The 25488-nt window shown below is 60.4% G+C and overlaps 1 protein-coding gene across 1 annotated transcript in view; it reads left to right on the top strand.

Moving 5' to 3' along the window:
- The window catches only part of LOC147107974 (unconventional myosin-IXb-like), a 141581-nt gene that overhangs the window by 111484 nt on the left and 4609 nt on the right, over positions 1-25488 (top strand). Inside the window, 9 exon segments of the mRNA XM_086005980.1 lie at positions 3212-3236; positions 3239-3322; positions 4008-4081; positions 7677-7869; positions 8563-8691; positions 9581-9686; positions 13400-13531; positions 24177-24291; positions 24754-24801. Of these exon segments, the coding sequence (XP_085862106.1) occupies positions 3212-3236; positions 3239-3322; positions 4008-4081; positions 7677-7869; positions 8563-8691; positions 9581-9686; positions 13400-13531; positions 24177-24291; positions 24754-24801 (906 nt within the window).

Here is a 25488-nt window from a genome sequence, read left to right as displayed (position 1 = left end):
CCGCGCGCGCGGTCGCCGGCCGCTCCCCGGGACCCCGCGCGCGCGGTCGCCGGCCGCTCCCGGGACCCCGCGCGCGCGGTCGCCGGCCGCTCCCGGGACCCCGCTGCGCGCGGTCGCCGGCCGCTCCCCGGGACCCCGCGCGCGCGGTCGCCGGCCGCTCCCCGGGACCCCGCGCGCGCGGTCGCCGGCCGCTCCCCGGGACCCCGCGGCGCCGCGGTCGCCGGCCGCTCCCCGGGACCCCGCGCGCGCGGTCGCCGGCCGCTCCCCGGGACCCCGCGCGCGCGGTCGCCGGCCGCTCCCCGGGACCCCGCGCGCAGCGGTCGCCGGCCGCTCCCCGGGACCCCGAGCGCGCGGTCGCCGGCGTCCGGACCCGCGCGGGGTCGCCGGCCGCTCCCCGGGACCCCGCGCGCGCGGTCGCCGGCCGCTCCCCGGGACCCCGCGCGCGCGGTCGCCGGCCGCTCCCCGGGACCCCGCTGCGCTAGCGGTCGCCGGCCGCTCCCCGGGACCCCGCGCGCGCGGTCGCCGGCCGCTCCCCGGGACCCCGCGCGCGCGGTCGCCGGCCGCTCCCCGGGACCCCGCGCGCGCGGTCGCCGGCCGCTCCCCGGGACCCCGCGCGCAGCGGTCGCCGGCCGCTCCCCGGGACCCCGCGCGCGCGGTCGCCGGCCGCTCCCCGGGACCCCGCGCGCGCGGTCGCCGGCCGCTCCCCGGACCCGCGCGCAGCGGTCGCCGGCCGCTCCCCGGGACCCCGCGCGCAGCGGTCGCCGGCCGCCTCCCCGGGACCCCGCGGCTCGGCGGTCGCCGGCCGCTCCCCGGGACCCCGCGCGCGCGGTCGCCGGCCGCTCCCCGGGACCCCGCTGCGCTGCGGTCGCCGGCCGCTCCCCGGGACCCCGCGCGCCTCGGTCGCCGGCCGCTCCCCGGGACCCCGCGCGCGCGGTCGCCGGCCGCTCCCCGGACCCCGCGCGCGCGGTCGCCGGCCGCTCCCCGGGACCCCGCGCGCGCGGGTCGCCGGCCGCTCCCCGGACCCCGCGCGCGCGGTCGCCGGCCGCTCCCCGGGACCCCGCGCGCGCGGTCGCCGGCCGCTCCCCGGGACCCCGCGCGCGCGGTCGCCGGCCGCTCCCGGACCCGCGCGCGCGGTCGCCGGCCGCTCCCCGGGACCCCGCGCGCGCGGTCGCCGGCCGCTCCCCGGGACCCCGCGCGCTGCGGTCGCCGGCCGCTCCCCGGGACCCCGCGCGCGCGGTCGCCGGCCGCTCCCCGGGACCCCGCTGCGCGCGGTCGCCGGCCGCTCCCGGGACCCCGCGCGCTGCGGTCGCCGGCCGCTCCCCGGGACCCCGCGCGCGCGGTCGCCGGCCGCTCCCGGGACCCGCGCGCGCGGTCGCCGGCCGCTCCCCGGGACCCCGCGCGCGCGGTCGCCGGCCGCATCCCCGGGACCCCGCTGCGCGCGGTCGCCGGCCGCTCCCCGGGACCCCGCGCGCGCGGGGTCGCCGGCCGCTCCCCGGGACCCCGCGCGCGCGGTCGCCGGCCGCTCCCCGGGACCCCGCGCGCGCGGTCGCCGGCCGCTCCCGGGACCCCGCGCGCGCGGTCGCCGGCCGCTCCCCGGGACCCCCGCGCGCGCGGTCGCCGGCCGCTCCCCGGGACCCCGCGCGCGCGGTCGCCGGCCGCTCCCCGGGACCCCGCGCGCTCGCGGTCGCCGGCCGCTCCCCGGGACCCGCGCTGCGCGGTCGCCGGCCGCTCCCGGGACCCCGGCGCGCGCGGTCGCCGGCCGCTCCCCGGGACCCCGCTGCGCGCGGTCGCCGGCCGCTCCCCGGGACCCCGCGCGCGCGGTCGCCGGCCGCTCCCCGGGACCCCGCGCGCGCGGTCGCCGGCCGCTCCCCGGGACCCCGCCGCTGCGCGCGGTCGCCGGCGCTCCCCGGACCCCGCGCGCGCGGTCGCGGCCGCTCCCCGGGACCCCGCGGTCGCCGGCCGCTCCCCGGGACCCCGCGCGCAGCGGTCGCCGGCCGCTCCCCGGGACCCCGCGGTCGCCGGCCGCTCCCCGGGACCCCGCGCGCGCGGTCGCCCGGCCGCTCCCCGGGACCACCGCGGTCGCCGGCCGCTCCCCGGGACCCCGCGCGCGCGGCGGTCGCCGGCCGCTCCCCGGGACCCCGCGCGCGCGGTCGCCGGCCGCTCCCCGGGACCCCGCGGTCGCCGGCCGCTCCCCGGGACCCCGCGTCGCGCGGTCGCCGGCCGCTCCCCGGGACCCCGCGGTCGCCGGCCGCTCCCCGGGACCCCGCGGTCGCCGGCCGCTCCCCGGGACCCCCGCGGTCGCCGGCCGCTCCCCGGGACCCCGCGGTCGCCGGCCGCTCCCCGGGACCCCCGCGGTCGCCGGCCGCTCCCCGGGACCCCGCTGGTCGCGGCCGCTCCCGGGACCCGCGGTCGCCGGCCGCTCCCCGGGACCCCCGCGGTCGCCGGCCGCTCCCCGGGACCCCGCGGTCGCCGGCCGCTCCCCGGGACCCCGCGGTCGCCGGCCGCTCCCCGGGACCCCCGCGCGCGGTCGCCGGCCGCTCCCCGGGACCCGCGCCGCAGCGGTCGCCGGCCGCTCCCGGGACCCCGCGCGCGGTCGCCGGCCGCTCCCCGGGACCCCGCGCAGCGGTCGCCGGCCGCTCCCCGGGACCCCGCGCTCGCGGTCGCCGGCCGCTCCCCGGGACCCCGCGCGCGGTCGCCGGCCGCTCCCCGGGACCCGCGCGCTGGTCGCCGGCCGCTCCCCGGGACCCCGCGCGCGGTCGCCGGCCGCTCCCCGGGACCCCCGCGCCGCGCGGTCGCCGGCCGCTCCCCGGGACCCCGCGGTCGCCGGCCGCTCCCCGGGACCCCGCGCGCGCGCGGTCCGCCGGCCACTCCCCGGGACCCCCGCGCGCGCGGTCGCCGGCCACTCCCCGGGACCCCGCTGCGCGCGGTCGCCGGCCACTCCCCGGGACCCCGCGCGCGCGGTCGCCGGGCCACTCCCGGGACCCCGCGCGCGCGGGTCGCCGGCCACTCCCCGGGACCCGCGCGCGCGGTCGCCGGCACTCCCCGGGACCCCCGCGGTCGCCGGCCACACCCCGGGCGCGCGTGCGCGCTCAGCCGGCCACTCCCCGGGACCCCCCCCTGCGCGCGGCCGCCCCCCCCGGACCCCCACCTTTGTTTATTGTCGGCTGTTTCTGGGCGATGTTTTGAGATTGATTGAATTTGATTTTTTCAGAAGGAGGAATATTTCGGGCATATGTTCGCAGTTACCAGGTGAACATCCGCCAGTCGTGCGAGCAATGTTCCTCTTACATCTGGCCCATGGAGAAGGTCTTGCTCTGCTGCAGTAAGTGCAACAAGAATCGGGGGATTGGGCTGGGGGGAGTCTGGCTCCGGGGAGTCTGCTCGCCAGCTCAGGCTGTGCTGAGTGGGGCGGGGAGGAGGAGAGAGGGGGGGGGGGGAGGGGAGAGAGTGGGGAGGGGGGGAGGAGAGAGTGAGGGGGAGGGGAGAGAGAGTTGGGGGGTTGTAAGGCGGGAGAGCGGGGGGGGGGGCATCCTTTACCATAACACAGGTGGGTCCACACCGGGTGTGTACAGTGACCCCACTGTTCCCGGCCAGAATGGAGATGATTCCCCCGTCAATCACGCCCGGAGCTTGCGCTGCTGTCAGTGACTGGGATTGATTTTACACACATAGTATGACTATCGTTCACTCGCTGTGTGGTGCTGGGGAAATCGCCCTGTATGATCAGGAGCTGTTGCTGCAGTTTTGGTCATGAGTTTGGACATTCCGTTTGCTGAAGTTTCACTAACTTAAAACCACAAGTCGTGCCGACCATCGACTGACACAGTGATGTCAATATTCACTTCGAATAGTGTTTGTGTTGGGAGGAAGATTTAGTCGAGTTGATTTGAAGGTTCGTTCATCAGTCCCAACTGGTGTTGAGTTGTTTGGGAAGAGCTTTCGAGAACTTTGATGGTCAGTAGCCGGGGTCGGACCTGCTAAACTGTCTGTTTCCTTTCTATTGCTAGCCTGCAAAATGACTTGTCACAAGAAGTGTTTGCTGAAGATCCAGTACACCTGCCAATCGAGCTGCAACAAAAAGGTGAGGAGTTTAAAGGTGTTTGGTTAAATGGCTCAAACATTCGCATCCACAGACAGACATAGAACATCGAAAAATAGGAGCAGGAGTCGGCCATTTGGCCCTTCGAGCCTGCTCCGCCATTCAATATGATCATGGCTGATCCTCTATCTCAATACCATATTCCTGCCCTCTCCCCATACCCCTTGATGCCCTTTGTGTCTAGAAATCTATCCATCTACTTCTTAAATATATTCAGTGACTTGGCCTCCACAGCCTTCTGTGGTAGAGAATTCCACAGGTTCACCACCCTCTGAGTGAAGAAATTTCTCCTCATCTCAGTCCTAAATGTCCTACCCCGTATCCTGAGACTGTGACCCCTCGTTCTAGAGCCCCCCACAGGGGAAACATCCTCCCTGCATCCAGTCTGTCTAGCCCTGTCAGAATTTTATACGTTTCAATGAGATCCCCTCTCATTCTTCTAAACTCTAGTGAATACAGACCTAGTCGACCCAATCTCTCCTCCTACGACAGTCCTGCCATCCCAGGAATCAGTCTGGTGAACCTTCGCAGCACTCCCTCTATGGCTAGTATATCCTTTCTTAGGTAAGGGGACCAAAACTGCACACAGTACTCCAGGTGTGGTCTCACCAAGGCCCTGTATAACTGTAGCAAGACATCCTTGTTCCTGTACTCAAATCCTCTTGCAATGAAGGCCAACATACCATTTGCCTTCCTAACTGCTTGCTGCACCTGCATGTTTGCTTTCAGTGACTGGTGTACAAGGACACCCAGGTCCCTTTGTACATCAACATTTCCCAATCTATCACCATTTAAACAATACTCTGCCTCTCTGTTTTTCCTACCGAAGTGGATAACTTCACATTTATCCACGTTATACTGCATCTGCCATGTATTTGCCCACTCACTCAACTTGTCTAAATTGCCTTGAAGCCTCTTTGCATCCTCCTCACTGAGCAGGAGGTCCTGGGATCCTGTGCCACTCTGCACCGGGAGCACTCGGCATCGCCCGCGCTCTCTGCACCGGGAACACTCGGCACCGCCCGCGCTCTCTGCACCGGGAACACTCAGCACCGCCCGCGCTCTCTGCACCGGGAACACTCGGCACCGCCCGCGCGCTCTGCACCGGGAACACTCGGCACCGCCCGCGCTCTCTGCACCGAGAACACTCGGCCCCGCCCGCGCTCTCTGCACCAGGAACACTCGGCACCGCCCGCTCTCTGCACCGGGAACACTCGGCCCCGCCCGCGCGCTCTGCACCGGGAACACTCGGCACCGCCCGCTCTCTCTGCACCGGGAACACTCGGCACCGCCCGCTCTCTGCACCGGGAACACTCGGCCCCGCCCGCGCGCTCGGCACCGGGAACACTCGGCACCGCCCGCGCTCTCTGCACCGGGAACACTCGGCACCGCCCGCGCGCTCTGCACCGGGAACACTCGGCACCGCCCGCGCTCTCTGCACCGAGAACACTCGGCCCCGCCCGCGCTCTCTGCACCGGGAACACTCGGCACCGCCCGCGCTCTCTGCACCAGGAACACTCGGCACCGCCCGCTCTCTGCACCGGGAACACTCGGCCCCGCCCGCGCGCTCTGCACCGGGAACACTCGGCACCGCCCGCTCTCTCTGCACCGGGAACACTCGGCACCGCCCGCTCTCTGCACCGGGAACACTCGGCCCCGCCCGCGCTCTCTGCACCGGGAACACTCGGCACCGCCCGCGCTCTGCACCGGGAACACTCGGCACCGCCCGCGCTCTCTGCACCGGGAACACTCGGCCCCGCCCGCGCTCTCTGCACCGGGAACACTCGGCCCCGCCCGCGCTCTCTGCACCGGGAACACTCGGCACCGCCCGCGCTCTCTGCACCGGGAACACTCGGCACCGCCCGCGCTCTCTGCACCGGGAACACTCGGCACCGCCCGCGCTCTCTGCACCGAGAACACTCGGCCCCGCCCGCGCTCTCTGCACCGAGAACACTCGGCCCCGCCCGCGCTCTCTGCACCGAGAACACTCGGCCCCGCCCGCTCTCTCTGCACCGGGAACACTCGGCACCGCCCGCTCTCTGCACCGGGAACACTCGGCACCGCCCGCACTCTCTGCACCGGGAACACTCGGCACCGCCCGCGCTCTCTGCACCGGGAACACTCGGCACCGCCCGCGCTCTCTGCACCGAGAACACTCGGCCCCGCCCGCGCTCTCTGCACCGAGAACACTCGGCACCGCCCGCGCTCTCTGCACCGAGAACACTCGACACCGCCCGCTCCCTGCACCGGGAACACTCGGCCCCGCCCGCGCTCTCTGCACCGGGAACACTCGGCCCCGCCCGCTCTCTGCACCGGGAACATTCGGCCCCGCCCGCTCTCTCTGCATCGGGAACACTCGGCCCCGCCCGCGCGCTCTGCACCGGGAACACTCGGCACCGCCCGCGCTCTCTGCACCGGGAACACTCGGCCCCGCCCGCGCTCTCTGCACCGGGAACACTCGGCACCGCCCGCTCCCTGCACCGGGAACACTCGGCACCGCCCGCGCGCTCTGCACCGGGAACACTCGGCACCGCCCGCGCGCTCTGCACCGGGAACACTCTGCACCGCCCGCTCTCTCTGCACCGGGAACACTCGGCCCCGCCCGCTCTCTGCACCGGGAACACTCGGCCCCGCCCGCTCTCTCTGCATCGGGAACACTCGGCCCCGCCCGCGCTCTCTGCACCGGGAACACTCGGCACCGCCCGCGCTCTCTGCACCGGGAACACTCGGCCCCGCCCGCGCTCTCTGCACCGGGAACACTCGGCACCGCCCGCTCCCTGCACCGGGAACACTCGGCACCGCCCGCGCGCTCTGCACCGGGAACACTCGGCCCCGCCCGCGCTCTCTGCACCGGGAACACTCGGCACCGCCCGCTCCCTGCACCGGGAACACTCGGCACCGCCCGCGCGCTCTGCACCAGCAGCACTCGGCCCCGCCTGCTCTCTGCACCGGGAACACTCGGCACCGCCCGCGCGCTCTGCACCGGGAACACTCGGCCCCGCCCGCGCTCTCTGCACCGGGAACACTCGGCACCGCCCGCTCTCTGCACCGGGAACACTCGGCACCGCCCGCGCTCTGCACCGGGAACACTCGGCCCCGCCCGCGCTCTCTGCACCGGGAACACTCGGCACCGCCCGCGCTCTGCACCGGGAACACTCGGCCCCGCCCGCGCTCTCTGCACCGGGAACACTCGGCACCGCCCGCGCTCTCTGCACCGGGAACACTCGGCACCGCCCGCGCTCTGCACCGGGAACACTCGGCACCGCCCACGCGCTCTGCACCGGGAACACTCGGCCGTGCCCGCGCTCTCTGCACCGGGAACACTCGGCACCGCCCGCTCTCTGCACCGGGAACACTCGGCACCGCCCGCTCTCTGCACCGGGAACACTCGGCACCGCCCGCGCGCTCTGCACCGGGAACACTTTGCTCCGCCCGCTTTCCTGTCCCCGGGCGGCACCGACACTGCCAACAGGCGCAATCATCACGCCAGTGTCACGTGGCACTACCAGCGCATCGGCAGCACATGGTGAGCTGCGGCAGTGCCGGTCTAACTCACTCTATTCTTCCCTGTTGTCAGAGCGACCCTGACGTGGTGTCCCGGCATTTCGGAGTAGAGGTGTGCGCACTGACGGACGAGAACCAGGCGGTGCCTGTGGTGATGGAGATGCTGGTGGAATATGTGGAAATGCATGGATTGTACACTGAGGGAATTTACCGCAAGTCTGGTGCAGCTAACAAGATGAAGGAGCTACGGCAGCGGCTGGAAGAGGGTGGGTCGTGGTGCTCGTGCTGCTTTCAGTGTCAGAGCGATGTGGAGTGAACATCAGTGAGGGAACGTTAGCCATGACTGAGAACCAACAAATACATCCAGCGTCACAGTGTATATCAGAGTTACCCTGAGGGACAGTGTAGAGGGAGCTTCACTCTGTATCTAACCCATGCTGTACCTGCCCTGGGAGTGTTTGATGGGACAGTGTAGAGGGAGCTTTACTCTGTATCTAACCCATGCTGTACCTGCCCTGGGAGTGTTTGATGGGACAGTGTAGAGGGAGCTTTACTCTGTATCTAACCCGTGCTGTACCTGCCCTGGGAGTGTTTGACGGGACAGTGTAGAGGGAGCTTTACTCTGTATCTAACCCGTGCTGTACCTGCCCTGGGAGTGTTTGATGGGACAGTGTAGAGGGAGCTTTACTCTGTATCTAACCCTGTGCTGTACCTGCCCTGGAAGTGTTTGATGGGACAGTGTAGAGGGAGCTTTACTCTGTATCTAACCCGTGCTGTACCTGCCCTGGGAGTGTTTGACGGGACAGTGTAGAGGGAGCTTTACTCTGTATCTAACCCGTGCTGTACCTGCCCTGGGAGTGTTTGATGGGACAGTGTAGAGGGAGCTTTACTCTGTATCTAACCCGTGGAGACTGCAATCGTGTGTTTGATTGAAATGTTTGTGTTGCTCTGTGTTTCAGACCCCATGTCGGTGGGTTTGGAGACGTACCACATTCATGCTATCACAGGGGTATTTAAACAGTGGCTCCGTGAACTTCCGATCCCACTAATGACCTTTGCCCTGTACAGCGACTTCCTGCGTGCTATTGGTGAGTCACAGTGGTTTGTATTAGTGTTGGGTATTTTGCAGTTCTGAGCTAAGAATCCTAGAATCATACAGCACAGAAGGAGGCCATTCGGCCCATCGTGCCTGTGCCGGCTCTTTGAACGAGCTCTCCAATTACTCCCACTCCCCCCTGCTCTTTCCCCAGAGCCCTACACATTTTCCCCTTCAAGTATTTCTCCAATTCACTTTTGAAAGTTATTATTGAATCTGCTTCCACCGCCCTTTCAGGCAGCGCATTCCAGATCACAACAACTCGCTGCATAAAAAAAATTCTCTTCATCTCCCCTCTGGTTCTTTTGCCAATTACCTTCAATCTGTGTCCTCTGGTTACCGACCCTCCCGCCACTGGAAACAGTTTCTCCTTATTTACTCGATCAAAACCCTTCATAATTTTGAACACATTTATTGAATCTCCCCTTAACCTTCTCTGCTCTAAGGAGAACAATCCCAGCTTCTCCAGTCTCTCCACACAACTGAAGTCCCTCATCCCTGGTACCATTCTAGTAAATCTCCTCTGCACCCTCTCCAAGGTCTTGACATCCTTCCTAAAGTGCGGTGCCCAGAATCGGACACAATTCTCCAGCTGGGGCCGAACCAGTGATTTGTAAAGGTTTAGCGTAACTTCCTTGCTTTTGTACTCGGTGCCTCTATTAATAAAGCCCAAGATCCCATCTGCTTTTTTAGCAGCCTTCACAACTTGTGCTGCCACCTCCAAAGACTTGTGTACGTCCACCCCCAGGTCTCTCTGTTCCTGCACCCCCTCCCCTTTCAATTGTACCCTTTAGTTTATATCGCCTCTCCTCATTCTTCCTACCAAAATGCATCACTTCACACTCCTGTGTTGCTTGATTCACTTTCCATTTCTCCTTCAGAACACCCAGGGAGACAGGAGCAGTTACAGGCGGTTTACAATGTCTTGGACCAGCTGCCTGGCCACATCTACTGCACGCTCGAGCGCCTCATCTTCCACCTGGTCAAGTAAGCGGGGAGCTGGAAAGTGGGGTAACGGGCGTTTAGAACGGGCTGCTTCTGGTGAAAGTCAATATTCGAACCCTAAACTCTCGGACCAGGAGCCTCTGCCTCCTCCACGGTGGGATGGTGGGGGGGAGGGGGCGGGGGTCACGCTCTGGGTGGGGGGGGGAGGGGGCGGGGTTCACGCTCTAGGTGGGGGGGGGGGTCACGCTCTGGGAGGGGGCGGGGGTCACGCTCTAGGTGGGGGGGAGGGGACGGGGGTCACGCTCTGGGAGGGGGCGGGGGTCACGCTCTGGGTGGGTTCGGGGGTCATACTCTGGGTGGGGGGGTTCGTGGGTCACGCTCTGGGTGGGGGGGGTTCGGGAGTCACGCTCTGGGTGGGGGGGTTCAGGGGTCACGCTCTGGGTGGGGGCAGGGGTTGGGGTCACGCTCTGGGTGGGGGAGAGGTGAGGGGTCACGCTCTGGGTGGGGGGGTTACGCTCTGGGTGGGGGGGGTTCGGGGGTCACGCTCTGGGTGGGGGTGGTATGGGGGTCACGCTCTGGGTGTGGGGCGGGGGTCATGCTCTCGGTGGGGGGAGGGGCGGTGGTCACGCTTTGGGCGGGGGTGGTTTGGGGGTCACACACGGTGGGGGGGATGGGCGGGGGTCACGTTCTGGGCGGGGGGGTTTCAGGGGTCACACTCTGGGCAGGGGTGGTTTGGGGGTCACGCTCTGGGCGGGGGTGGTTCGGGGGTCACGCTCTCGGTGCGGGGGTGGTTCGGGGGTCACGCTCTCGGTGCGGGGGTGGTTCGGGGGTCACGCTCTGGGCGGGGGGGGTTCGGGGGTCACGCTCTCGGTGGGGAGGTGGTTCGGGGGTCACGTTCTGGGCGGGGGGGTTTCAGGGGTCACACTCTGGGCAGGGGTGGTTTGGGGGTCACGCTCTGGGCGGGGTGGTTCGGGGGTCACGCTCTCGGTGCGGGGGTGGTTCGGGGGTCACGCTCTGGGCGGGGGGGTTCGGGGGTCACGCTCTCGGTGGGGAGGTGGTTCGGGGGTCACGTTCTGGGCGGGGGGGTTTCAGGGGTCACACTCTGGGCAGGGGTGGTTTGGGGGTCACGCTCTGGGCAGGGGTGGTTTGGGGGTCACGCTCTGGGCGGGGGTGGTTCGGGGGTCACGCTCTGGACGGGGGTGGTTCGGGGGTCACGCTCTGGGCGGGGGGGGTTCGGGGGTCACGCTCTGGGCGGGGGGGGTTCGGGGGTGGTTCGGGGGTCACGCTCTGGACGGGGGCGGTTCGGGGGTCACGCTCTCGGTGCGGGGGTGGTTCGGGGGTCACGCTCTCGGTGGGGGGGAGGGGCGGGGGTCACACTCTGGGTGGGGGTGGTTCGGGGGTCACGCTCTCGGTGGGGAGGTGGTTCGGGGGTCATGCTCTGGGCGGGGGTGATTCGGGGGTCACGCTCTGGGCGGGGGTGATTCGGGGGTCACGCTCTGGGCGGGGGGGTTTGGGGGTCACGCTCTGGGCGGGTGGGGGTTCGGGGGTCACGCTCTCGGTTGGGGGGAGGGGCAGGGGTCACGCTCTGGGCGGGGGTGGTTCGGGGGCCACGCTCTGGGCGGGGGTGGTTCGGGGGTCACGCTCTGGGCGGGGGTGGTTCGGGGGTCACGCTCTGGGCGGAGGTAGTTCGGGGGTCTCACACTCGGTGGGAGTGGGGGAAATAGAGGCGGGGGTTATACCCAAGATTTCCCATATAATCAGTCTCGTATCCTACAAGCTGTCGAGGGCTGGCCAAGTTGGAGCCCTCTTGCCCCCAGAGAGGGACGGGTATCGTTGGCTGTTCCCCCACATTGGGGTCTGATTGCCCCCCCGACTCAGTCTGTGAAGACTCGGCTCCTCCGACACTCGACCAGCCGTGCCAGGCTGATTGTTTGTCCAGTTCTGGAATCCCCAGCGAGTTTGGCAGCCTGCCATCTGGTTTGGCAGGGAGTTAATTTGTTCCAAACACTCCAGAAACTATTGATAGTTTCATAAAAATGGAAATGTATTTTGATTCATTGAATTCTGTGCAGATTTAAGCAATCAGCTTGTCTGAAAAAAATCAAATAACCAGCAGTTTCCTGCATTACAACAGTGACTCCACTTCAAACCGCCTTCACTGGCTCCGAGTCACTTTGGAACATTGAGGTTGTGAAAGGCGCTGTCGAAACGCCCGTGTACCCAGCCCCAAGCAAACTCAAACCCAAACCCTGCCAATTCATTCCCAATGGATAGAATCCCAATGGATCAAATGCAACTATCTCCCACTCATTTCTACAGTCAGAATTCCAACAGACTAAATCCCATCCCATTCATTCCCATGGTACAGAATCCCAATGGACCAAACTCAAAGCCCTTTCTGTTCTACTGTTTATATTGTGGGATTAGACCATTGCAGTTTTTTTGTATAGAGTGCAGTGTAGAACACTATTTAAAGAGCTGGTAAAACTCTCCGAATCCTCATAAACCACGTTTGTTAAAATTGTATTTTATGCTTTCCGTTCACTCCCATTGTCAGAATTCCAATGGACTGAACCGTTACCCAATCATTCCCATTGTGTAGAATCCCAAAGGACCAAACTCCTTCCAAATCACTGCCATTGTACAGTGGGACTGTTCTCACTTGGTTCCACTTTTAGCCTATCCAATCGTAGTCAGAGCATCTCCAGCAAAGGCTTCACCTTCCACCCTGCACCATTACCTCTGGGGTCCCCAAGGATCTCTCCTTGGCCCCCGTACCTTCCTCCTCTACATGTTGGCTCTTGGCGATGACGTCCACAGCCATGATGGGGTCAGGTTCCGCATGTACACCCACGATAACCAGGTACGCCTCTCCACCACCTCGCTTGACCTCTCTGCTGCCTCTGTGTTGTCAGCCTACTTGTTCAAGATAAACATTGGTAAGACTGAAACCACTGTCTTTGGTCCCCACCACAAACTCCATACCCTCGGCATCGAGTCCATCTTCCTCCCTGGCCACTGTCTCAGGTTGAACCAGACGGATCGCAATCTCGATGTCCTATTCGACCCAGAGCTGAGCTTCCGACCCCATATCCGCTCCATCACCAACACCGCCTACTTCCACCTCTGTAACATCGCTCGTCTCCACCCCGCCTCAGCTCATCCGCTGCTGAATCCCTCATCCCTGCCTTTGTTACCTCCAGACTCGACTATTCCAACACACTCCGGGCCGGCCTCCCACATTCCACCCTCCGTAAACTTCAGCTCATCCAAAACTCTGCTCCCCGTGTCCTGACTCGCACCGAGTCCCACTCGCTCATCACCCCCCTGAATTCTGCATTCCACTGCCTCTGGCCTGTTGGGCATCCTCCCCACCATTGGCGGCCGTGCCTTCAGCTGCCAAGGCTCTAAGCTCTGGAATTCCCTCCCGAAGCCTCTCCGCCTCTCTCGCCTTCTTTGACACTCCTTAAAATCACCATTTGGCCAAGCTTCTGGTCACCTGGCCGAATATCGCCTCCTCTGTCTGGGCCTCCTGTGAAGTGCCTTGTGGGAGTTTTGTATGTTAAAGGCATTGTGAATAAATGCAGAATCCCGACCAATCCCAGCGGACCAAACCTTCACCCGACCAATCCCAGCGGCCCAGCTACTTCCTGTCACATCCCAGAGGTCAGAATATGGCCCTGAACACACTTTTCCTGACTGGTGTTGTGAGGTTGCGGTGAGTTCTCTTGTGATGATGGTGCTCTTGGTTTCAGAGTGGCTGTATTGGAAGAGATGAATCGCATGTCTCCCAACGCTCTGGCAATCGTCTTTGCACCGTGTGTTCTCCGTTCACCAGACAGCTCCGACCCGCTGATGAGCATGAAAGACGTCTCTAAGACAACCATGTGAGTCTTCAGCTTCTCCTATTCCACCATGAAACTAATAGTGCGGGGGTGTGTGTAACAGGACTGAGTGTCCCAGCACTGACTGTGTGTGTGTAACAGGACTGAGTGTCCCAGCACTGACTGTGTATGTGTAACAGGACTGACTGTCCCAGCACTGACCGTGTGTGTGTAACAGGACTGAGTGTCCCAGCACTGACTGTGTGTATAACAGGACTGAGTGTCCCAGCACTGACTGTGTGTAACAGGACTGAGTGTCCCAGCACTGACCGTGTGTGTGTAACAGGACTGAGTGTCCCAGCACTGACTGTGTGTGTAACAGGACTGAGTGTCCCAGCACTGACTGTGTGTGTGTAACAGGACTGAGTGTCCCAGCACTGACTGTGTGTGTGTAACAGGACTGAGTGTCCCAGCACTGACTGTGTGTGTGTGTAACAGGACTGAGTGTCCCAGCACTGACTGTGTGTGTAACAGGACTGAGTGTCCCAGCACTGACTGTGTGTGTAACAGGACTGAGTGTCCCAGCACTGACTGTGTGTGTAACAGGACTGAGTGTCCCAGCACTGACTGTGTGTGTAACAGGACTGAGTGTCCCAGCACTGACTGTGTGTGTAACAGGACTGAGTGTCCCAGCACTGACTGTGTGTGTAACAGGACTGAGTGTCCCAGCACTGACTGTGTGTATAACAGGACTGAGTGTCCCAGCACTGACTGTGTGTGTAACAGGACTGAGTGTCCCAGCACTGACTGTGTGTGTAACAGGACTGAGTGTCCCAGCACTGACTGTGTGTGTAACAGGACTGAGTGTCCCAGCACTGACTGTGTGTGTAACAGGACTGAGTGTCCCAGCACTGACTGTGTGTGTAACAGGACTGAGTGTCCCAGCACTGACTGTGTGTGTGTAACAGGACTGAGTGTCCCAGCACCGACTGTGTGTGTGTAACAGGACTGAGTGTCCCAGCACTGACTGTGTGTGTAACAGGACTGAGTGTCCCAGCACTGACTGTGTGTGTAACAGGACTGAGTGTCCCAGCACTGACTGTGTGTGTGTAACAGGACTGAGTGTCCCAGCACTGACTGTGTGTGTAACAGGACTGAGTGTCCCAGCACTGACTGTGTGTGTAACAGGACTGAGTGACCCAGCACTGACTGTGTGTGTGTAACAGGACTGAGTGTCCCAGCACTGACTGTGTGTGTAACAGGACTGAGTGCCCCAGCACTGACTGTGTGTGTGTAACAGGACTGAGTGACCCAGCACTGACTGTGTGTGTAACAGGACTGAGTGTCCCAGCACTGACTGTGTGTGTAACAGGACTGAGTGTCCCAGCACTGACTGTGTGTATAACAGGACTGAGTGTCCCAGCGCGGACTGTGTGTATAACAGGACTGAGTGACCCAGCACTGACTGTGTGTGTGTAACAGGACTGAGTGTCCCAGCACTGACTGTGTGTGTAACAGGACTGAGTGTCCCAGCACTGACTGTGTGTTTAACAGGACTGAGTGACCCAGCACTGACTGTGTGTGTAACAGGACTGAGTGTCCCAGCACTGACTGTGTGTGTGTAACAGGACTGAGTGTCCCAGCACTGACTGTGTGTGTAACAGGACTGAGTGTCCCAGCACTGACTGTGTGTGTAACAGGACTGAGTGTCCCAGCACTGACTGTGTGTATAACAGGACTGAGTGTCCCAGCACTGACTGTGTGTGTAACAGGACTGAGTGTCCCAGCACTGACTGTGTGTGTAACAGGACTGAGTGTCCCAGCACTGACTGTGTGTGTGTGTAACAGGACTGAGTGTCCCAGCACTGACTGTGTGTGTAACAGGACTGAGTGTCCCAGCACTGACTGTGTGTGTAACAGGACTGAGTGTCCCAGCACTGACTGTGTGTGTAACAGGACTGAGTGTCCCAGCACTGACTGTGTGTGTAACAGGACTGAGTGTCCCAGCACTGACTGTGTGTGTAACAGGACTGAGTGTCCCAGCACTGACTGTGTGTGTAACAGGACTGAGTGTCCCAGCACTGACTGTGTGTATAACAGGACTGAGTGTCCCAGCACTGACTGTGTGTGTAACAGGACTGAGTGTCCCAGCACTGACTGTGTGTGTAACAGGACTGAGTGTCCCAGCACTGACTGTGTGTGTAACAGGACTGAGTGTCCCAGCACTGACTGTGTGTATAACAGGACTGAGTGTCCCAGCACTGACTGTGTGTGTAACAGGACTGAGTGTCCCAGCACTGACTGTGTGTGTAACAGGACTGAGTGTCCCAGCACTGACTGTGTGTGTAACAGGACTGAGTGTCCCAGCACTGACTGTGTGTGTAACAGGACTGAGTGTCCCAGCACTGACTGTGTGTGTAACAGGACTGAGTGTCCCAGCACTGACTGTGTGTATAACAGGACTGAGTGTCCCAGCACTGACTGTGTGTGTAACAGGACTGAGTGTCCCAGCACTGACTGTGTGTGTAACAGGACTGAGTGTCCCAGCACTGACTGTGTGTGTAACAGGACTGAGTGTCCCAGCACTGACTGTGTGTGTAACAGGACTGAGTGTCCCAGCACTGACTGTGTGTGTAACAGGACTGAGTGTCCCAGCACTGACTGTGTGTGTAACAGGACTGAGTGTCCCAGCACTGACTGTGTGTTTAACAGGACTGAGTGTCCCAGCACTGACTGTGTGTGTGTAACAGGACTGAGTGTCCCAGCACTGACTGTGTGTGTGTAACAGGACTGAGTGTCCCAGCACTGACTGTGTGTGTGTAACAGGACTGAGTGCCCCAGCACTGACTGTGTGTGTGTAACAGGACTGAGTGTCCCAGCACTGACTGTGTGTATAACAGGACTGAGTGCCCCAGCACTGACTGTGTGTGTAACAGGACTGAGTGTCCCAGCACTGACTGTGTGTGTAACAGGACTGAGTGACCCAGCACTGACTGTGTGTGTAACAGGACTGAGTGTCCCAGCACTGACTGTGTGTATAACAGGACTGAGTGTCCCAGCACTGACTGTGTGTGTAACAGGACTGAGTGTCCCAGCACTGACTGTGTGTGTAACAGGACTGAGTGTCCCAGCACTGACTGTGTGTGTAACAGGACTGAGTGTCCCAGCACTGACTGTGTGTGTGTAACAGGACCGAGTGTCCCAGCACTGACTGTGTGTGTAACAGGACTGAGTGACCCAGCACTGACTGTGTGTGTAACAGGACTGAGTGTCCCAGCACTGACTGTGTGTGTAACAGGACTGAGTGACCCAGCACTGACTGTGTGTGTAACAGGACTGAGTGTCCCAGCACTGACTGTGTGTATAACAGGACTGAGTGTCCCAGCACTGACTGTGTGTGTAACAGGACTGAGTGTCCCAGCACTGACTGTGTGTGTAACAGGACTGAGTGTCCCAGCACTGACTGTGTGTGTAACAGGACTGAGTGTCCCAGCACTGACTGTGTGTGTAACAGGACTGAGTGTCCCAGCACTGACTGTGTGTGTAACAGGACTGAGTGTCCCAGCACTGACTGTGTGTATAACAGGACTGAGTGTCCCAGCACTGACTGTGTGTGTAACAGGACTGACTGTCCCAGCACTGACTGTGTGTGTAACAGGACTGAGTGTCCCAGCACTGACTGTGTGTGTAACAGGACTGAGTGTCCCAGCACTGACTGTGTGTGTGTGTGTAACAGGACTGAGTGTCCCAGCACTGACTGTGTGTGTAACAGGACTGAGTGTCCCAGCACTGACTGTGTGTGTAACAGGACTGAGTGTCCCAGCACTGACTGTGTGTGTAACAGGACTGAGTGTCCCAGCACTGACTGTGTGTGTGTAACAGGACTGACTGTCCCAGCACTGACTGTGTGTGTGTAACAGGACTGAGTGTCCCAGCACTGACTGTGTGTATAACAGGACTGAGTGTCCCAGCACTGACTGTGTGTGTAACAGGACTGACTGTCCCAGCACTGACTGTGTGTGTAACAGGACTGACTGTCCCAGCACTGACTGTGTGTGTAACAGGACTGAGAGCTGAGGACGCTGGGTCACTGAATATATTTAAGGTGGAGCTAGTTTTTTGAACTATAGGGGATTCGAGGGTTATGGGGAGTGGGCAGGAAAGTGGAGCTGAGGCCAAGATCAGATCAGGCATGATTTTATTGAATGGCGGAGCAGGCTCGAGGGGCCGAATGGAGGACCATCAGTGTCAGCTGTGGTTCAGTGGGCAGCACTCTCGCCTCTGAGTCAGAAGGTTGTGGGCTCCAGTCCTAATCCAGAGACTTGAACATAAAAATCTAGGCTGACACTCCAGTGCAGTACTGAGGGAGTGCCGCACTGTCGGAGGGGCGGTACTGAGGGAGCGCCGCACTGTTGGAGGGTCAGTACTGAGGGAGCGCCGCACTGTCGGAGGGGCGGTACTGAGGGAGTGCCGCACTGTCGGAGGGGCAGTACTGAGGGAGTGCCGCACTGTCGGAGGGGCAGTACTGAGGGAGCGCCGCACTGTCGGAGGGGCAGTACTGAGGGAGCGCCGCACTGTCGGAGGGGCAGTACTGAGGGAGCGCTGCACTGTCGGAGGGGCGGTACTGAGGGAGCGCCGCACTGTCGGAGGGGCAGTACTGAGGGAGCGCCGCACTGTCGGAGGGGCGGTACTGAGGGAGCGCCGCACTGTCGGAGGGGCAGTACTGAGGGAGCGCTGCACTGTCGGAGGGGCAGTACTGAGGGAGCGCCGCACTGTCGGAGGGGCGGTACTGAGGGAGCGCCGCACTGTCGGAGGGGCAGTACTGAGGGAGCGCTGCACTGTCGGAGGGGCAGTACTGAGGGAGCGCCGCACTGTCGGAGGGGCGGTACTGAGGGAGCGCCGCACTGTCGGAGGGGCAGTACTGAGGGAGCGCCGCACTGTCGGAGGGGCAGTACTGAGGGAGTGCCGCACTGTCGGAGGGGCAGTACTGAGGGAGCGCAGTACTGAGGGAGCGCCGCACTGTCGGAGGGGCGGTACTGAGGGAGCGCCGCACTGTCGGAGGGGCAGTACTGAGGGAGTGCCGCACTGTCGGAGGGGCAGTACTGAGGGAGTGCCGCACTGTCGGAGGGGCGGTACTGAGGGAGTGCTGCACTGTCGGAGGGGCAGTACTGAGGGAGCGCCGCACTGTCGGAGGGGCGGTACTGAGGGAGTGCTGCACTGTCGGAGGGTCAGTACTGAGGGAGTGCGGCACTGTCGGAGGGGCAGTACAGAGGGAGCGCCGCACTGTCGGAGGTGCAGTCTTTTGGATGAGACGTTAATCTGAGGCCCCGTCTGCTCTCTCAGTTGGACGTAATAGATCCCATGGCGCTATGTTGAAGAGCAGGGGAGTTCTCTCCGGTGTCCTGGGCCAATATTTAATCTCTCAACCAACATCACTAAAACAAATTATCTGGTCATCATCTTATTGCTGTTTGTGGGATCTTGCTGTGTGCATATTGGCTGCCGTGTTTCCTACATTACAACAGTGACTACACTTCAAAAAAGTAATTAAATGGCTGTAAAGCGCTTTGGGACGTCCTGAGTTGGTGAAAGGCGCTATAGAAATGCAAGTCTTTCTTTCTGATCGGTACTGATGGGGTTTGCTCCGGTTGACTGTGTAAAGTCCGCGCCTCGATAATACACGGACTTCGGGAGAACAGTTTAACAGGTACTTTACTGAACAGGAGGGCAACGTCAGACTGAAATACAGAAGCCTGCTAGGGCCTTTTATACAGGGGTGGTCACTGCCGGTACTGCAGTCTAAAACCAGTTCTTCCCTTAAAGGTACATACACAACAATGCCTCCCCTTTTAGATAAACAGTATATAACATTCATTTAACAACTAAATAATAACTGATTACAACTTTCTGGGTATTATATACATCAACTGAAATAATCATTTATAAGTTCAGTCTTTGAGGAGGCTTCCTGATCCTGACTGGATAGCGCCTTTCTTGAGTATCCTGTTCTTGCGGCGAAGCTGATTCTGGTTCATGGTCACTGGTTGGTTCGTCAGCTTCCAATACCACTGCTTCTGAGGTAGACGCAATCTGTACTTCAGGTTGATTACCAGGTGCACCTTCTCGTGGCACGGGTTTGGCTTGTTCCTGTGACTCTAGAATCTGGTCAGCATGGCGCCTCACAATGCTCTCTCCAACGTCCACTGTGTACATTAGTGGTCCCTGCTGTGTGCATATCGTTCCAGGCTGCCATTTTTCTGTTCGGTAGTTGCGGGCCAAGACTGGTTGCCCTACCTTGAAGCTCTGGGTTGGCTTCTCATTGATGTGCTGGAATTGCTTATCCTCAACATCTCGTCTTATGTTTGGTTTGAGCAAATCCAGGCGACATCTTAGCCTTCGGTTGAAGAACAGTACGGCTGGAGCTTGGTTGGTTACTGCATGTGTCGCATTCCGGTAAGCAAACAAGAAACTATCCACCTTGTGTTGCAGTGGTATGTCGTCATTATACATTGCCTTTATGGCCTTTTTAAAGGTCTGAACAAACCTCTCAGCCAATCCATTTGTGGCTGGATGATATGGGGCAGATGTGTAATGTTTCACCCCATTATTCTTCAGGAACCTCCGGAAATCCTCAGACACAAACTGTGGCCCATTGTCGGAGCAAATCTGTTCTGGCAACCCATTCCTGGCGAAGATGGTCCTTAGGACTGCAATAGTTTTTTCCGTGGTGGTGGAGGGCATTTTAATGACCTCTGGCCATTTCGAATGGGCGTCCACAGCGATTAGAAACATTGAGTCCATAAATGGACCAGCAAAATCAATGTGTACCCGTTGCCATGGAGATGAGGGCCACTCCCATGGATGTAGCGGGGCCTGTGGTGGAGCGTTTTGGACCTTCTGGCATCCTGTGCATCTCTTGGTCATATCCTCGATTTCTTTATCGATTCCCGGCCATCACACAAACGCCCTGGCTAGGCTCTTCATTTTTACCCCCCCCAGATGACCCTCATGAAGCTCATTGAGCACTCTATCTCTCAACTTGGGTGGAATTACCACTCGGGATCCACACATCAAGGTCCCCCGGCACACTGACAACTGTTCTCTCCTTGGCGAGAATGCTGGCAACAGTGAGTCGCCATATGCTGGCCATCCCTTCACCGTCAAATCGTAGACCCGAGAGAGTGTCGGGTCATTTCGGGTTTCCTTCTCTATATTCGAGTTTGTAACAGGCAAACATTCGACTATGGTCGCATGGAATATCTCAACAGGGTCCACTGCAGGTGTTTATTCTACCGTAGGCAACGGTAGGCGCGACAGCCCATCAGCGTTTCCATGCTGTTTTGTACCCTTGTACTCTATGTCGTACTGATGTGCCCCTAGAGAAAGTGACCATCTTTGCAGCCGTTGTGCCGTCATCACCGGAACGCCCTTCTTTGGGTTAAAAATGGAGACCAGGGGCTGATGATCAGTCAGTAGGGTGAATTTCTGCCCGTGCAGATAGTGATTGAACTTCTTCACCCCCCACACCAGGCTGAGGGCCTCCCTGTCAATCTGGGCGTAGTTACGCTCGGCTGAGGTTAGCGAGCGCGACGCAAAGGCTATTGGCCTCTCTGAACCGTCACGGAATTTGTGTGACAGTACCGCTCCAATGCCGTAGGGTGACGCATCACATGCCAACCGAATCGGTAGTGTTGGGTTGTAGTGGGCCAATACTTCTTTTGAAGTGATTAGGCATTTACATTTCTGAAAGGCACGCTTACACTCATCACTCCATTTCCATGTCACTCCAGTTTGCAGCAGGGCGTTCAGTGGGTGCAGAATTGTAGATAAATTCGGCAAGAACTGATGGTAGTAGTTCACCAACCCGAGGAACAACCTCAGTTGCGACACATTTTCCGGTGCTGGAGCCTTAACTACAGCCTCAATCTTGTCCGGCGACTTATGCAACCCTTCCTCATCAATCATGTGGCCACAATACGAGATTTGTCTCCTGAAGAACTCGCATTTGGGGCGGTTGACTCGTAGCCCATATTCCTGTAATCTCGTGAGCACCTGCTCCAGGTTGGCAAGGTGTTCATTGTCATTTTCGCCCGTAACCAGGATGTCGTCCAAATAACACTGGGTCCCCGGGATCCCTTGCAGGACTTGTTCCATTGCCCTCTGCCAAATAGCCGGGGCCGATGCTACCCCGAATACCAGTCGATTGTACTGGTAAAGGCCTTTGTGAGTGTTTATCGTGAGGTATTTTCTAGATGCTTCTTCCACCTCCATTTGTAGATACGCTTGGGCCAGATCAATCTTTGTAAAACGTTTCCCTCCAGATAGTGAGGCGAAAATATCTTCTATCCGCGGAAGTGGATACTGTACTGTGTGCAGGACTGGGTTCACAGTCACCTTGAAGTCCCCACAGATGCGAAGCTTCTTTGGCTCCCCAGGCGTGCTGTTCAATGCTTTCTTCATTACAGGAACGATGGGTGTGGCCCACTCGCTCCAGTCCACCTTGGACAGCACACCCGAACGCTCCAGACTCTCCAGTTCAGCTTCAACGGCTGGGCGGATCGCGTATGGCACCGGTCTGGCCTTGAAAAATTTTGGGTTTCCGTTATCCTCAATCTTTATGGTTGCCTTTACTCCTTTTAGAGTCCCAAGTCCTTGTTGGAACACCTCTTCCGCATCAGATAGAATTTGTGACAGACGTCCAGGTGCGACGTCATCATCCTTTTTGTCAGTCACAGTTAGCGCCAGAATGGAATGCCAATCCAATTGTATTTTTCGGATCCATTCACGTCCCAATAATGGTGGTCCTCCATCTCGTCGTATATACATATATAGTTTCTGTGTTTCCTTGCCGTTATATTTAACTGGCACCCTTATTTTTCCTCTGGGGTAGACCTTTTGCCCCGTGTATGTCTTCAATACAATGGACGTGTCCTTTAAGGGTATGTGTGAGAATAGCCGCTCATAGTCTCGTCGATTCATGACAGTTAGGGCTGATCCTGTGTCCAATTCCATCTTTACTGGGGACCCTGCTATCATGAGGGTGACCCAAATGGTTGGGTGATCTTCCTTTGCGATCACGTTGTGTAACTTTAGACAGCTTAGTCTCCTGCTCCCGGAGTCCTTATCACTCTCCTGATCTTCCGAACTACTGTCTGTCAGTTTCTTTACTTTCCTGTACTGTTCCTTAGTAGTTTTTGTCGTGTTGGTTTTCTTTCCCGACCTGCAGACTCTTGCTATATGTCCCATTTTTCCGCATTGCCTGCATACTTTGTCCTTAAACCAGCAGTCCTTCTGCTCATGGGTTGTTCTGCCGCAGCGATAGCACTTTTCTGCTCCATACGCCATTTCGTTAGCGCTGTATTCTTGTGGTTTCTGTTGTATTTCCGCAGCTCCCCGTGCTGCTGCTTCGTAGGATACTGCCACGCTGAAAGCCTGTTCTAGCGTCGGGTCCTTTTTTGAAAGTAGTCGTTTCTGGGTTCCTTCACTCTGGAGCCCGCAGACAAACTTATCCCGTAAGGTGTCTGCCAGTCCTGCTCCGAACTGGCAGTGCTTCGATAACTTACGTAGTTCCGTAAGATAGTCAGCATTGCTCTCATCTTTGTGCTGGTTTCTTTTATGGAACTTGAATCTTTCTGCTATCGGCAGCGGTGTAGGGTTTAGGTGTTCCTGTAAGATATTAGCAATCTCCTCAAAACTTTTCTCCATTGGTTTAGCTGGGGTAATTAAATTCCGCAATAGGCCGTACGTACTCGCGCCCATCAAATTCAATAATACCGACGCCCTCTTTCCATCGGCCACCTCATTTGCCTTGCAGTACACTTCAATTCTTTCCACATACGTGGGTCCAGTCTTCTACCTCGTTGTCGAAAGCAGTGATACTGCCACTTTTCGGCATCTTGGCTGATTTACAATGGCGCCTCCCGCGCTTTTTCTTCTTCCCCAATGGAATAAAATGGCGCCTCCCACGCTTTTCCTTCTTCCCCAACAGGATAAAATGGCGCCTCCCGCGCTTTTCCTTCTTCCCCTTGCTGCCGCGCTGCTCCTAGCGTTCTACGGGGTAATGGCGGCGACCTGCGGCTTCGGCGCGTCTCGCTTTCCTTCCACACCCCCCCCCCCCCGTTTATTTTCTCTCCGCTGCCCGGTTCTTGAGCACCGACCGCGCCCTGTGCGCTCCACCCTCTCTCGTTTTCTTTTCCCGGCGACGCTGCGCGGCCCATTTTGTCGAGCCGCGCGATCGAGCTTGAGCCCGCCGCAGTCCGGAAGGGTCAGCGCACTACCTGCTACCAGCACGATTTGCTGGAACACCTTAACTGGGGAGCCAAGCACAGCTCTCCACAGTCTCTCCCGCAATTCTCCGAACTCCGATGAATTCTTTGGGCGGTTGCCCGCAGTCGACGCCCGTTGCTCAGACTACGACCTCCAAGAACCCTCCTCTCAGGGCGAGATCCCCGTGAGATGATGCCACACTGCAGGTGAGTTCGAACTTACTCGTCGCCACTGTAAAGTCCGCGCCTCAATAATACACTGACTTCGGGAGAACAGTTTAACAGGTACTTTACTGAACAGGAGGGCAACGTCAGACTGAAATACAGAAGCCTGCTAGGGCCTTTTATACAGGGGTGGTCACTGCCGGTACTGCAGTCTAAAACCAGTTCTTCCCTTAAAGGTACATACACAACAGACTGGAGTTTCTGTGTTTTGTTGGCAGGTGTGTCGAGCTCCTGATCACCGAACAGATTCGGAAATACAAAATGAAAATGGCCGAAATCACCAACCTGGAGACGGCCGAACAGCTGGCGGTCCGACGCCTCTCGCTCCTGCGCGTAAGTCGGTAAAACTATGGTAACCGTGCTTCGGAACATAAGAACAGCAGGAGGCCATTCAGCCCTTCGAGCCTGTATCCCATTCTTTGTTTTTGAACCGGAGGTGTGTCTCTTTGGGGATTCGTCTCTTCGTAACTTCAGTTTTGATCGGTTGTCGATCCCGGTTTGTTTAGTCGGGATTTGGTGTTCCAGCCTCTGTCCTGATCAGAAATTCCAATCGAACAGAGGCCAAGACTGATGGGTGCCCTGGTGGGTCTGGGTCACCAGACTGGGAGCGGGGAGTGGGAGGGGCGGGGAGTGGGCAGAGTGACCTGAAGCGAGAGGCTGGTCCTTTGCTGTGGGAGTGGTTGAAGAGTTTGCTTTGTTGACGTTTTTGTACCTGATTGTCTACCTGGTTGTGACGGTGATGATTGGGACTGAGTTTGGTGCCTTTTCTCTCTCTCCCTCGCTCTCGCTCTCCAGCTTTGGCCTCTTGAAGTTGGGTTCTCTACTCCATGCGATGGGGTGCTGGTAGGTACTGGGCTAGTTCGGTTGACCCTTTCTCCGCATGCAGTGTCTTCATTCCACGGTTCTCGCATGTCACCCAACCCCTCCCGCACCGACCTCCCACCCCTCCCGCACCGACCTCCCACCCCTCCCGCACCGACCTCCCACCCCTCCCGCACCGACCTCCCACCCCTCCCGCACCGACCTCCCACCCCTCCCGCACTGACCTCCCGCCCCTCCCGCTCCGACCTCCAACCCCTCCCGCACTGACCTCCCACCCCTCCCGCACTGACCTCCCGCACTGACCTCCCACCCCTCCCGCACTGACCTCCCACCCCTCCCGCACTGACCTCCCACCCCTCCCGCACTGACCTCCCGCTCCGACCTCCCACCCCTCCCGCTCCGACCTCCAACCCCTCCCGCTCCGACCTCCAACCCCTCCCGCTCCGACCTCCAACCCCTCCCGCTCCGACCTCCAACCCCTCCCGCTCCGACCTCCAACCCCTCCCGCTCCGACCTCCAACCCCTCCCGCTCCGACCTCCAACCCCTCCCGCTCCGACCTCCAACCCCTCCCGCACTGACCTCCCACCCCTCCCGCACTGACCTCCCACCCCTCCCGCACTGACCTCCCACCCCTCCCGCACTGACCTCCCACCCCTCCCGCACTGACCTCCCACCCCTCCCGCACTGACCTCCCACCCCTCCCGCAC

The sequence above is a fragment of the Somniosus microcephalus genome, chromosome 13, assembly GCF_052327205.1.
Source record: "Somniosus microcephalus isolate GS21.2 chromosome 13, FLI_Smic_1.0, whole genome shotgun sequence".
Lineage (NCBI taxonomy): Eukaryota > Metazoa > Chordata > Chondrichthyes > Squaliformes > Somniosidae > Somniosus > Somniosus microcephalus.
The sequence above is the reverse complement of the archived record's forward strand: the minus strand, read 5'-3'. Positions and strand labels throughout refer to the sequence as shown.